Source organism: Anomalospiza imberbis, chromosome 2, assembly GCF_031753505.1.
Source record: "Anomalospiza imberbis isolate Cuckoo-Finch-1a 21T00152 chromosome 2, ASM3175350v1, whole genome shotgun sequence".
NCBI classification, from domain to species: domain Eukaryota; kingdom Metazoa; phylum Chordata; class Aves; order Passeriformes; family Viduidae; genus Anomalospiza; species Anomalospiza imberbis.
The window spans coordinates 16092441-16107174 of NC_089682.1; the positions used below are offsets into that span (position 1 = coordinate 16092441).

The window sequence follows — 14734 nt, forward strand, 5'->3', positions numbered from 1 at the left end:
AGGAACATTATGGTCAGAAGAATTTCCTGTTTCAAATTCAGTAAATTAAAAAGGAATAAAAGATTGCTAAGAGAAATGCTCACCTGAAACTGTTTTTTCCAAAACAGATAATTTCTTCAGACCCATAGCTTGAAATAAGTGCCAAAATCTGCAAAACTCAGGCTCCTTTGAAGATAGTGCCTACTGACACTGTGCACAACCCTCATGGATATCAGATCATTTGGTGGCAGATAACATAAAACTGTGATCCTAACAAGCCTCAAAACATTTTGCTACATTACTAAAACACTTCAAATGATGAAAAGGAGAATGGATAAGAACAGCTCTGAAAAAACAGTATTGCAAAGAATTCCCATAACAGGCAGTAACAATTGCTAACCCGTGAGGTACTGCACCTGGAGAACTCTAGGGAGAATGATTCATGGCAACAACCTGCAGGAAGAAGTGTCAGGAACTGGGACCAATTCTGGGCTATTAAATATTTTGAGAATGATATTACTAAGATGTCTTCAATCCAATTTCAGGTATCTTTTACAGCTCCTCTGATGATGATCACCAGCAAAATGAGACTTGCCAAAGGAAATCAGAAGTAAATAACAGCTAGCTATTATGTGCTTCCTAGCTCTGTGACAGTCCCCAGGTCTAGTTTGGTATTTCTGGCTGAAAGTCTGTGTTTGAGTAAGTAAATGGAATTTCATACTTGTAGGACTCTACATGAATTGTAGGTCTCAGAAAAAAACCTTGGGTAGTAACAAGCTGTCTATTAAGACTTAATAGGAATTCGCAGAAAACATTATATGTGTAGTTGAAGAGTTAATATTACAGTGCTGTGAACAACTTTTACTACTAACACCAAATCTGGTGCTGAATTGAAGGCAGTAATTTTATTTTGTGCTGCAAGATCCTAAAGACTGTCCCAGTGTTTGTTAGGTAGATGAAGTTAGTTCTTTCAACTAAGAGATGAAGAAGAACAACAAAGACCAGTGTCTGAGCCAGACACTTGTACACACACCAATGGTACAGTCTATGCCTAGACACTGTCCTGGTAATCAGCTGTAAATAGAAATGAAAGCTGGTTTTTCCAGCTCTGGTTTGAGCCAAAACTCAAGTAGATCTCAGCAAGTTTCTAGCTGAGGATGAAAGAGTTGTATCACTATATTATTTCACTAATTTATTCATCTTTCGGTGAGATACCACCTCTAGGTAGCACACACAGTTTTTTCCCTTCTCTCTCTCTCTCTCTCCATTCCTCTCTACCCCTCTTCTTAACAGTGAGAAGAAACAGGAGCAAGGATTATATATAAATCTGCCTTAGCTTGTAATCAGTGATGGTTTTGGTAGCTATAGATCAAGGAGCTTTTGATTTAGGTGTTTTGTAAAATGCCAGATTTTGAGAGGCAACACAATCCAGTATGTATTTCTTTCACACAGTTCGATGTGGAAGTAATCAATACACCATCTATCAGCTGAGCTATTGGAGTGTTGTCTGCATGGCTGGAATCAGAATACAGTATATCAATGCCAATTGAATACCTTCCTCCCCCCCACCCCCAGCTTGAAAATGCATCACTGGAACCAATGGCCTTAGGTGTTATCCTTACATGGACATTTTGGTATCAAACAGTTCCAGAGCCATAATCTAGACATTTAATTAGGTTGTTCAATATTTAAGCTGCATACAGGTATGAGGGTGAACAAGTTCAGAAAGAGAGGTAGATGACATTGCTGTAAATCTCACCCAGCAGGAAAGTGAGGTGCATTGCTGAGTTCTAGTTAATATACATATTAACTAACCTTAACAGTAAATATTTTCATTAAGTCACTTCCCTTTGCCAGGAGTAAGCATGATTTACTAAATTCTGAGAATCTTCAAAACTATAACTGCATTTACACTTACAGGAACATTACAGTTTTAAATGGTTTACTGTTTCCAGAGCTATCATTTAAGAATGAGATTATGTTTAGGTTACTTCAGTTCTTAGGGATATCTTTATTATAAAAATTTGTGAAATGTTAGTATACCACTACTTTCTGATAAAAGAAAGTCCTTTCTCCCTCCCAAAAATTTATGAAAATGTAAAAACATATGAGACACTAAAGACTTATATTGAATAACACAAGCCACAATCCATTCCCTCAACAAAACATAAAACACTTAAGAATGGTTAAGACACATCATCCTTATTCCAGTCAAGGAATGCAGCAAGAAGACAGAGGCTATTACCAAGACACTTCCATGAAAAAGACTGGAAAGAATTCTCATTTGTTACAGTCTCATTTTCTTTGTATGGGTGGGTGCCTGAAACTATTCAAGCTCTGGGGACATGCAACAATGAAGTTACTATTCTTGGAATGGTATCATCATAGCCTGAAAAAGAATTTGTTGCAACATCATCTTAAAACTTGCATCAAAACTGGCTCTCAAAGGGTCTGAATGAAAACAAAGTGTAAGTTTGGATTTCTTCATTTACTAGTCCTAGTAAAGGACGAGTAAGTGAAGAAATACTTGAAAAGGCATAAAAATCAACCCTGAACAGGAGAAGAATTTGATTTTCATATAGTGAAGAGAGAAAATAAAAGAAGTATATACACATATAATCATAAGTAATACAAAGGTACTGTACTAATCTAGCATATTAAAATGGTATGATTCAAAATGAATAAAATAATTCTTCTACTAGAAATGCTGCATACTTACATTCTGAGATTTCTTCTTTTTCTTTTTTATTGCCCTGAAAAAACCTTGCTTTTCTTTCTCCTTGAGCTGTTCTGAGTGACTGTTAAGGTTTTCAGGACTTTTCCTAAATATGAAATAAGGTATTGTAAGAGAAATTTTATTATAGTATTACTTTGTAAATTCTGTGCAATACTGAGATCTGATGCCAAAGAATGTAAATTATTGATTAAAGTAAAAAGATAATTAAAGTTTTAGCATTCATTGGTTCCATGGTTACTACACAAATACTAGATAGACTTAGTACAAGGGATAGGAGGTACACAGTGTTAGGGTAAAATGTTAAGTTTAAACCAATGAATAGTTATTTAGGGAAAAGGAAGGCATGCATGTGTTCTTTTAAGCCAGAATTTAATACTCAAATCAAAATATCACACACGAGGTCTTTTAGAAAAATGAAAAGCATATCTGAGAGAACATACAAATGGCGATGAGCTATCAAAGCACAGGTCCAGTTTATCCATTGCTTGTCGGAGAAGCTGGAGTTGCAAAGTTGGCCAGAGAGAACCACTTTCGACTGCACTTCCTGACCCTTGCTGACATGGTTCCAAATCTACCATCAGGGAAGCTGGGGATCTACTGTTGTCCATTTCAACTTAAAACCTTCAGTTAGTTTGTTATGCATGAGACAGTGCTGGCAAAAGAAGGTGACCCAAAAAATGGAGCAGGCGACTTGCCTGAAGACTGAATTTCTGCCTTTTAACTCTTAATTTACATACCTGAAGCAACTACAGCTGATAAATAACACGTTACTTTCAATATACATGGTATATCGTGTATGTGAAGTACTTACACAGGGTAAAAAGATTGTTTACAAGGACAGTAGTGAGACATAACTGAATGCGGTTCTAGTGCCCTTTAAAATAGCTTGGAAATTGAAAATGGTGCAGGAAAACATCACAGAAGTATTTCCAGAGATTTCAATTTCTTTAGTGTGTTAAAAAACACACCCAAACCAGCTCAAATATTTAGTTTCCTTGATCACGATACACAACTACTTGTCCAGAAAGAAATTACAGAATACTAGAAAAATCTTTGAACTAGCAGGCAGATATTACAAGAACAATGTAGCCTAAGAAGTCATATTAGAAGCAAGGCACTGATTTTCACAGTAACATCATTAACTGCCAGAACAACCTCCTTAGTGAAGTGGATTTCCCGTCTTTGACATTTCAAATCAGGACCTAATACTCATCTGGGAGAAACACAGCCAACAGGTCTGCCTGTGGGCCTGGACCCCAGAGGATGGACAACATTTAGTAGCAACTAACATAAAGTCATACGGGGTCATTTCATAGTCCCTTTTCACACTTAAATTGCATGAAAACAAAAAAGAAATTATTCCACTGTCTTGATGGAAAACCTAAAGCAAAGCCACTGTTTTAAGGGCTCTGTGTGACAAACAGGAGCAGCTTTTCTTGGAGCGACTGTAATGTAGCAACATTTAAATGTCTAATATAGTTGTCACTGGCTTCTAATTCTGGCTTTAAATGCTATGCTATCAGCTGGTGATTCAACTGCTACTACATGCCAGGCTGACTTTTTTCCCCAAATAAATGTGAAAAACATAACTGGGGTAGAAATCATTGGAGTCGTTCTCTTTATTGATAAAACCATCTTCATTCTGATAGGTGGTATCAGTTCTTCAATTTCTACACAAAACCACCTCAAGCTTGAAATGTTACTTGGCTCTAAGTACAAATGCATGCAGTGTTTAAATTTTGTAATAAAGTGCAACTGTTCTTTAAGAGAATGGTCTTAGCAAAAAGATTCATAGGCAGGAAGTATGGTAGAAATTTTCCTGATTTAGATTTTTGGGAAGTTATATCTAGATGCAGAAAATACATTCAGGTGCATGACAATATATATTCAATGTGGACATTACAACACTACTACAGGGAAAAACTCTAGTTTAATGTATTTATTATACTTATAACAGGTATTTTAAATATACTGGATTGCTAAGGATTCCTGTTGTTGTCATGTCCCTGTATTTGGTACTACTGTAAGTAGTGTGACAGGTGTAAAGCATTATTATACAAGTCACTTAAAGCACCAAGGAGAAAGCCAAAAAGTAAAGACTACTGATAGCTTTAGATTCGGTGAACTCAGGAGTCTGACATAACACAGACAGAACACCTGTTGAGTTATTTACTCAGTGAGTTTATTTGATTTGTTAGAAAAGTTGGAGGAAGGCACACACCCTAAGTATCCTGCTTGTACTCAGAAAGTCATGTAAATGGGGCTAAGAATCTACAGAGTCTTTCCCCAAAGGAGCTCCTGTGCATCCACAGCTGCATGCATATCCCAAACCATAGCCCCAGTGCAAATTATCAACCTGATGACTGTTGTCCACTGAGGAACCAGTGTCAGATCATAAGCAAGACCCCAGGAGGTTACTTTACACTATCCTTTAAAATTTCCAATGTCATGCTATAGCTTTTATATTCCAAAGTCTATTCCAAAATGGAGATGCTATATTTTAAAAGGTGAAGTTAATCTTCAGAGTGAAGCTTGGAACAATTTTTACCATACTTTTAGACAGAGATTCACTCAAGTGTGACTCTTTTCTTTGGCCCAGGGAACCTGGATGAGAAAACTGCTCTCCACAGCAGTTGAGCAGAGAGGAGAGAAATTAAATTCTGCACCATCATTTCCTCTTTAGGCTACAGTGACCAGAGAGAATTGGAAAATAAGGGGCTGAGAACTGCTCATTTTCAATTGCTGCTTACCCAAAAGCCAGTGGTTTTATACTGAATGGTTTATGTCATTAACTCCTATGACTCATATTGCAGTACAGTTGTCTGAAAAAGCATTGACCTTGAAAAGCAACTGCTTCAAAACACATGCTCATTATGTGAAGAGAGTGAACATATATAGCATTATAGCAGGAAGCTTCAACACCAGGATTTTGTACTGGGTAAAAATAGAGCAGAACATTTTGATCAATGATGAAACTGGGATAATTTAGGCATCCCAAAAGATGATTTTCAGATAATGGACAGTACAGGAAAAAATTAGGATTATCAAAAAAAATCTGTAGACTCACATGACACTAAACTCTTACAACATACTTCAAGTATCTTGGTATTTTGCATAAAGCTTCAGCTCTTGAAAGCAAACAGTTCCTCCAGAATATTTTATGTGCTGTTTTAGTAGCAAGCAGGAGCAGCCCTAGAGAAGAGCCTGCACTCAGCTCATTCTCAAGCAGAAACCAAAGGCACAATGTGCTGTGCTTTGTTATTTTATCTTTGTGTACCTTTTTCATGTTTAGGACATATAATGTAGAACACATTGGTTACTCTGGTCTGAAACACTTGGAAAAGGCATAAGTACAAACAGAAATTCTGTGATTATCACTCTTATTTATTACCCCTGGTAGGAAAGGTATCCAGCTTCATGCAGGTGCAATGAGGTGTAGCAGCAAACATGCATGTAGCAAGCAAGCTGATGTGCTTTCACATTAACTACAAAGAAAAAATAGGAAGCATGTTGCATTCATGCTGCCATAGAGAGGTTTGTATTGCAGACAGCTCTTTTTGGGAGGCAGTTCCTCATGCTTTAGTTATTCTTCAGCAACCCTAATCTCAGCAGGCAGCCTGGCTTGGAAACCCTCATGTACTACTCCCTTTATGGATCCAATCACAATTACAAGAGTAAGGTTTTTGTGTAATGAAGGAGTTACTGAAATAGCAGAACTTTTCTTTGAAAGTAAATGACAAACACTAATTCTCCAAGTTACCTTTTAGTTCTAGTCAAAGTAAGACCCTTAAGGGGCAGTTACACAGTTCAGCAAGGGCAAGAAAATGTCAGAAACTAATGAAACAATTCAAATAGATAGTTCAAGATAAGAATCTCAATCCCACAAGCTGAAGCCCACAGTTAAACTTCATGGTCTAAAAGTCTGGCATTGAAAGCTTAAAATCAAAAGATCAAATCTGAACTCTGTTTGGAGCTGCAATTTTTTTATCACATGGAAAAGGACGATTTATTAATTAGAATAAACCCCAGATCTATTATCTCATATGCAGAATACTATTCAGAATTTGAAATTTCCTGGGTTTTTTTTACAAATTCTATTAAAGAACTGGAAAGTATTTATAATGCAACAACAGTCATGCTACACACACAGCTGAACATGCTCCAAACTAATTTGCTCAGATGCTGGTAACCTTTTACTTTCAGGAATAGGAATTGTGACTATAATGTTACACTGACAGAGCAGTATAAAAGTCAGTCATGTCCTGTTTACAAAACACTGTATTCTGGAACCTTGAAACGTGACAGTGGATAAAGTTTTAAGCCTTTTACTCTTGTAAGAATGAGTTGTTTTTTTTTTTCTTTTCTTGAATGACAGAGATTTTGTGTGTATATATATATAATATATACATATAAAAATAGTAATACTATATGCATGGTTCCTCCTTTTTATTATTTTTGCAGAAATGTGTGACATATGCTAGAGAAGATACGACAAGCTACTTGTCATAGCATGACTACATTTGTATGGACATAAAAGGTCTAAACAAAAATGCTTTCCAGAAGCCCCCAAATATTTTGTAAGCAGTCAATGCAAACACTTCCAATATGATGTGAGATACACTACTGCATGTTGGAATTAATCCTAAAGGGATATTTAGAACTATGACAGTGGTAAAGATAATTCAAGCCAATGTTCTGGCACACTGGCAGAATACAATTAAATATCTTGCCTATAACTACTGATTTTTTCCAGTTCAGGACAAAGCTTGTATAAGTAGAAGAGAATAAAACATCTATTCTTGTATCAATAAAAAAAAAAAAGAGCAAGTTCAAGGTCACTTACAGGAAATTAAACTCTAGCAAAGAAAAGATTTTCTAGAAGGATAAAAAATTTGCCTTTTTTCATATCAAGTTGTCTGAAGTTCAGAAATGATCTAGCAATTTAAGAGTAAAATCTGATGACAAAAGTCAAGTTTATAATATCTTTATTGTAAAAGGCAGGACAGTGGGGACAGAGCGAAAATATGCACACAAAGACAAGGGAACATCTGTGACAATTCAGTCTAGCAAACATTCACAGAATCTTTGACAGAAGAAAGGCAACACAGAGCAATAGTATGAGAAGCAATATTTTACAGTACTGGCAAGTCCAGGTGGAATACATGTCACTCATATTTCGAGATGAATTGTCATGTACCAGTTAGGTATGTCATTCAAACATCAAATATTTACTTCATCATAAAATTGATGTAAGCAGAATCACATTCCATTAGAGCTTTCAACATTTTCATAAGCATTTACACAACTTCTATACAGGAAATTAAGTAGAGGAACACAGACTCTTCACTACTCAGGAATTGGATTAAGCTGCATTTATGGCACAGAACAATTTTGCAACATTAGACCATTGCCAGGACAACTTGAACAGAGTTAGCAGGTAGAGCTGGGCAGGAAACATTTCAGGAAAATAGGGAGTAGGAAAACAAAAGAGAAAGATAAGCATATGCCAAAATAGCAGTAACTTGGTGTTGCAGCCACTGCTATTTCTTCCATTTCATAAGAAGAAATGCTTATTCTTCTGTGGGTTCTTCTCTCAAAGGAGCTGTTCCACTTTGTGAAAATATTTGAGTAATTTGGAGCAAGGACTTAAATCTAACTGTCTCAAAGTTAATGAAGTGCCTTTTTCACAAAGCCATATTCAGCACCTCTGTGGTCCTTTCACTGTTTTAACAAGATGAAACACCTTCAAGAGAGTACACTGAGGGAACCAGACAATGTCCTCCAGAATAACCTCTAACTTCTGGTTTAGGGCATTTACTTGTTAGATCTAAGATCTTGGTTCAAGCCTCTGGTTTAAATAACAAAGACCCTGCACTCAAGCTCCTTGCATTCTAAAAAATAATGCTGCCTACAAAATATTTTTTATTTTGAGAGTATCTCTGGTTTTGACTGGCAACTATATCCTGGAGCTGAAGAATCCTCACAACAAAAGGTTAGTGGTTATCAGCCAGTTGCTTTGAAAAGTTTTGGTTTTTGTAATTTGGCATTATAAATAAAAAAAATACTTCATAAAAATTCCCAACCAGCTCTAATAACATATGCTATTTTTCTCAGTTCAGAGTTCAAGTAACATTATATGTTTCTTTGCAGTCAAGACATTATATTGCTGAATGATATATAAAGCAAAACAAGATTTCAGTTGTCTTATGTTATATGCAAGATAGAAAGATCCAGATACGAAGGACAAGGTAAAATGGTAAAAGGGTTCAACAGCAGGAATAAATACCTTCTTTAGCCACATAAGCCACAACATAAGTACCACTGTTTTACACAAATGACCGGTTTCCTCAGCTAACTTCCAGAAAATGGATGTAGGTGGAGCTACTGAAGGACAGGAAGCAGACTCTAGTGAATCAGAGCAGGTGAGAAGGGTTCTGGAGTAAACATCTTCTATTACTGACATAGGTATAAAACCTGAACACAAGCTGAAATACCAATTGTCCACCACCCACCACCGCCCTTTCTCTTTAAGCACATAATTCTCTGGTTATTTGTGTGAAAACACAGTAAGTCAACAAACCACTGAAACAGTTTTGAGAGCATGACTTCATGGCCCTTTCAGAGAATGGTATAAAGCATAGTTGAACCATGCAAATGTATGCAGTCCATTCCTCTTACCAATCTTGTGACGCTCCATCTGCTTATTTTTATTCAATATGCTTTATTGTGATTTAACAAAATATAAGATTATTTTAGAGCCAAACAGCTCTAAGAGAAACAAAACTATTTCCCTTTAAGTCCTGCAAAGCTATGTATATGCTATCATTTTATTAGCATAATTAAGGTGCTCTATGTTATATATTGGAGCCATGTGATGCTTTTAATCTTTTAAAATCAATATACACCATTAAGATGTTGCTTAATCTGTTTTCCCATGGAATGTATTCATTTCCTTCTGTGTATAAACAAAGAGATCAGCAGTCCCCATTTTAGGGTGAAAATATTGTTCATTATTATAATACTTCATATATGGAAACATGCATTTTGATATTTTTTCCACTTGTCTAACAATTCATGCTTCTGGAATCCACAAATTTCTATATATACTACACACACAAGCACTTTGTACTATCTTTAACTAAAGACTAATAGCGGGAAAAAAATTGTGAAGGACTGGACGAAAGTATATAAACTTTAATGCATTCATGTTATGGGTGCAACGCGGGATTCCCTGCTGCTCAGAAGGGGACAGAAAACATGCCATGCTATGCTCTTATAGCTGGAGGAAGCAACTAAGCACATGGACAGCTGCAAATCTCGAGAAAAGCGGGAGGTTTTTGTCCATCCTGTTAAAACCACATTTTTTCCTGCCATTCTCTACACGTGTGTGCTCGTTACAACTCACCAGGTGTCAAAGGTGGTTTGTCTCTTGGGGTGGTTTGTCACCGTGGTGCTGTCTGCTGGTAACACCGAGGCTCTGTTGGACACATTGTTTTCTATGTAGGTACTCTCTGGACGCGGAGATGGAACTGAACAGAGAAACAGCAAACAGTGTACATGCAGCTGTGCCAAAAATCCCAGCTCCCACTTCTCTGCTTCCTCTCTGCCTCTTACAGTAACAGGAGAGCAAAGACACGGTTGTGTTTTGTGTATGAATGAAAAAAGCTGACTTTTGTGATCCTTGCAGGGTAATGTTGGTTGTAAAATAAGACCATCATCAGAATTTGGGTAAATTGCTATTAGATTTGAGAACACTTCTATTTGTAGGGAGCTCTAAGTGTGATATTTAAAAACAGGAAAGAGAAGGAGAGGTTGGAATACTGTTACTAAAGACATGAAATACTATAGTTTACACTTTTTCTTCACTTTAGATCTTAAAAAAAGTAGTACGCATCTTGAAAAAAAATTTTGTTTTATTTTTGATGCAACTAAGAGATAATGCACTAAATATTAAAACATCAAAATTAGATATTATATATTTTTCAAACAGACATACTGTGGTTTTGAAAATAGACAACTATATACAGATCTAGAACATAAATTTATAAGAATTATGAATATCACTAGAAATATCTGCACTGGATTAAAAATTTACAAGACACTAGCTGGAATATTAATGCAGCACCACATTACACAATCTATCAAAACAGCATCTGTAAGTCTTTTTTCAAGCTGTAGTACAAAAGTATATGCTAATAAATACTGTTCTAATACAAAGGTTAAATTTATATAAATAAGGATTTACCTTTTTCACAGTAACTGGCATATACTATTATCACCAGTTTTGCATATACGAAAAGCAAAGTATTATTTTAAATATAATATCTTCCCAAAGCAATAATTAAGTCAATCCAAAATATATTTGTTTGATCGATAAAGTTGAAGAGGAAAAACCCTCTTATTTATAAAAAGTAATTGAATAAATCCCAGACCTGCAGTTTCTTTAGCACATGACTTAGGGAAATCATTCTTCTTTGGAACTTTTGTTACACCATATATAAAAAAGATGGATAACCCATGTAGAATTTTAGGAGCTTTTAAGGGATTAATGAAAGCAATTCAGGATTGAGAATTCTTGAGCATCCTCTGTTGCATTTGCAACACAAACACTCAAATGCATTGCTCAAAACAGTACAAGCTTTAATTCTGCTCACAGGTTTTAATACTGCAGTGGGACACTTGCAAGGATTGTCAGATTTTAACATGTCTAAACCAGGTCATCAGCCAACCGATCAACCTGAAGAGGCTCAGAGGGAGATTTGTGACTCTACTTAAGGTTATTAGGTGACTCATAATCGAATTTCAGCTGATTGGGACTTCTTAAGGTTCAGGGGAGCCCCACAAGCCTCCTAACACTTGCAGGACAGTAATTAGCCTCTTATCATCTTTTTCAAAACAATTACCCAGGCTTAGCCATGAGGCAGCTGCTCAGAAACCACCATCTTTTGTGTGCCATAACAGAACTGTATCTATTTATGTGTGTCCATACACAGACCTATTTTATTATTTATTCTGAACTGGAATTATCTCAGTGTGCTCTTGCTTGTAAGAAACCCTGATCTTTAGAAAGTCTTAACAAAAGAAAAGCCACAGATTTCAAGCCATGAAAAGCTAGCATTACACTTCCATGTAACACAGTATCTGAAATAGATCAGTAAGTAAGTCTATGTACTACAAGTGCACAGGTATAAATAGAGTCTTTATAAGAACTGAAAATAAAAATTTGAAATATTAATTAACTGCCTACTTTGGTAATATTAATTTTGTTCATTTTGCCCTGCTAAATTATATTCTGCTTTACAAGGTACTGCAATGAATATACTTTCCAATTAAAGTGAGCTATCATTTACAAACAATAGGGTACCAATGCAGTGCCTGCAAACTCACCCTCTGAAAGCTGAGTAACAATTACTTTTCCAATAAACCTTTGTAGTTCATGTTAATTCTCTGTATAAATTTCTAGTGCTTAATTTATATTCCATCCTAAAATTCTTGATTAGATTTGAAAGATCTACCATGAAATTACCTCTGTAAAAGCTGCCAACTCTTCTTGGAACAGGGTCATTATACAGAATTCTATTCTCCTTAGTAGATGCTCCATCTTCTGCGTGTGGATCATGATATGCTCCACCCTATGGAAAAGAACAAAAACTATTTAAAATGAAAGACTGTAAACTGATTTGCAGTTTTAAACCAATATACATAAGCAAGAAATCTCCAAATTCACCATACAATTTTCTTTCCTTTCATATTATTAATAACTGCAAATATCAAATCACAGACTATGTAATCAAATATTACTTGGTTTTGCTGCTTGTTTCTTTCCAAAATGATAAAAATGGCATTAACAAAATTTTGCCTCTAAGTAGTAATTTTAAAGACATGAATCTGATTCAGGCCCTCAGGATTTCAACCTGAATGAAACACAGCTGTAACTTCTCTGGAGGAATCTTATACTGGAGATTTGTTAAATTAATTTCTGATGGAATCTGGTCACTCTGCCACTGGCAAACATTAAAAAGCAGATAGGAATGCATCTAATTTGTGATAATTGCAACACCAAAGCACCATCATCTCTTAATATCATTACCTAGAGGTACCAACAATCACAAAATCTACTGCATGCAAAATAAAACAAAGTCTCTGAACTAAGAAATCTATAGACAAAGTTCTTCAGTCAGACAGAACAGCTAAAAGCATATCATTACCTCTAATTTATTCTATTTTCCTGAAAATAGTACTGGAAGTATTTCAAGTAAAAGTTTAGGTCAGCCTGTAGAAACATCCTTATGCACATAATTAGACACCAAATATGACTTAACCCCACTCTTAAATGAATTAGAAACTACAAATTGTCCCTCAGTATGGACTGACCACATGAAATTTAATGCTCTCTCCAAGACCTCATAGGAAACTACTGAAATCCTTGTACTAACTGAAATCTAGAATGTCCAAGAAGGACAAGGGTTAAAAACCAAAGCCACAAAAAAACCTAACCAAAACTCAAGACTTGGATTTCAATTCACCACACAAGTGATTTGCAAAATCTACTTTACTTTTTGTGGATGAAGAGCTGCTCTCACTGTCACAAAGAAAACAAACCTTGAAATTGAGGGCAGAACTGCAGCTAAAACAATGTTTCAAAACCCAGCTGGATTCTTCTAAAATTTACTAGAGGCTGAAGCATTTGATTAAATCACTACTTGTATTAGATACCTTTTATTTATCAGCAGTTAAATTTTGAATAATAGCAACTTGCATTTAATTTTCTTCTGCTTAACTCTTTTTGTGTACATTTAATTTAAATGTAAAAAAAAACCCCTTAAAACAAAACTGTTGTGTTGAGACTTGAGAAGTCCTAAAGCTAAGATTGGATGACAGGTTTTTTTTTATTTTTTAAAAAATAAAATCTACAGATTGGCAAACAAAGAATGTTTTCCTTTAAAAAGACTTGGTAGAGCTAAAAAGAAAATCAATGAAAAACTAGAAACATGGAAGCGAGGAAACCACCAAATATGAGCAGAGAAAAAAAACCCAGGAGAACTGATCAGAAAAAAAAAGTATGAAAACAGTAAAGAATCTATGAGAACACATATTATTAATGAGTTTTTTACTTCACTAATCCTGAAGGGAGTGGAATTTTCTGACTCCTAATGCATAATGTAGGAAAGTGGGGAAAAATAAGGATAGGAAGCAGCCAAAGAATGACTTCTTTATGAAAATGCCTTTATGAGGCATAAGAAGATTGACAATTTGATTTTGATTTGTTACTGAAAGCTGTATAAATAAATAAAAACCAGCTTTGTGAATTCACAGACTTAGCATCCATTTCAGAAAAGTAATTTTCCTTTAACACTTCTAATGGTTGAAATACAGATTTAAAAGCACTAAGTGAAGGCTGAAGTTTTAAAAATACTGACCATAAGAGATAAAGGCAAGTTCTTTATCTTGAATGAACAGACTTTCCAAAGCAAATGAAAGTGAAAAAAACATAAGCATTACAATACATATTGATTTTCCTAATTAAAATAAAAATCTGTCAACCCATTTTCAATGACAAAGAATGATCTAATAAAATCAACTGGCCTCTAAATAGTATGAAATAAAATTTAAATTACTTCAAATTTCAAAATTACTTCTGCTGCATAATGCAGAAAATGAACTGAAGAATACAAGGTAGTGTGACATTTTATTATCAAAAACTGAAACACTGATATTACTGCCCTTCCAAATAATATCCTGAAGAATAAGTAAAATTTCATTTGACTGAAATGAGAGAGATAGAAAAATAACCACCCAGGAAAAAACTGATTTTGAAATGTAGCTGCTGTAATCCCTTCTAGGTAGCTTTTTAAAAAGTATTATTGCATTGCACTTCTATTTTGATATTTTCTCACGTTTGAATACACATAATCTTGAACAGAGGAGATGTGCTATGAATGAAAAAAACATATTATGTCTTTTTTTCTCTACTGGATTGAGGAGAAAACAACTACCAGAAATTCTTCTTTTTATGGT

At 35.1% G+C, this 14734-nt stretch overlaps 1 protein-coding gene across 4 annotated transcripts in view; it reads right to left on the reverse strand.

The window, feature by feature from the left end:
* Positions 1–14734, reverse strand: part of CDKL5 (cyclin dependent kinase like 5) — a 131069-nt gene that overhangs the window by 11017 nt on the left and 105318 nt on the right. For all 4 annotated transcript variants that reach the window (XM_068179959.1, XM_068179955.1, XM_068179956.1 and 1 more), the window contains 3 exons: positions 12243–12348; positions 10122–10245; positions 2699–2801 (listed from right to left, as the gene is read on the reverse strand). In XM_068179959.1, coding sequence (XP_068036060.1) covers positions 2699–2801; positions 10122–10245; positions 12243–12348 — 333 coding nt within the window. The remainder of the gene's footprint in view (positions 1–2698; positions 2802–10121; positions 10246–12242; positions 12349–14734) is intronic.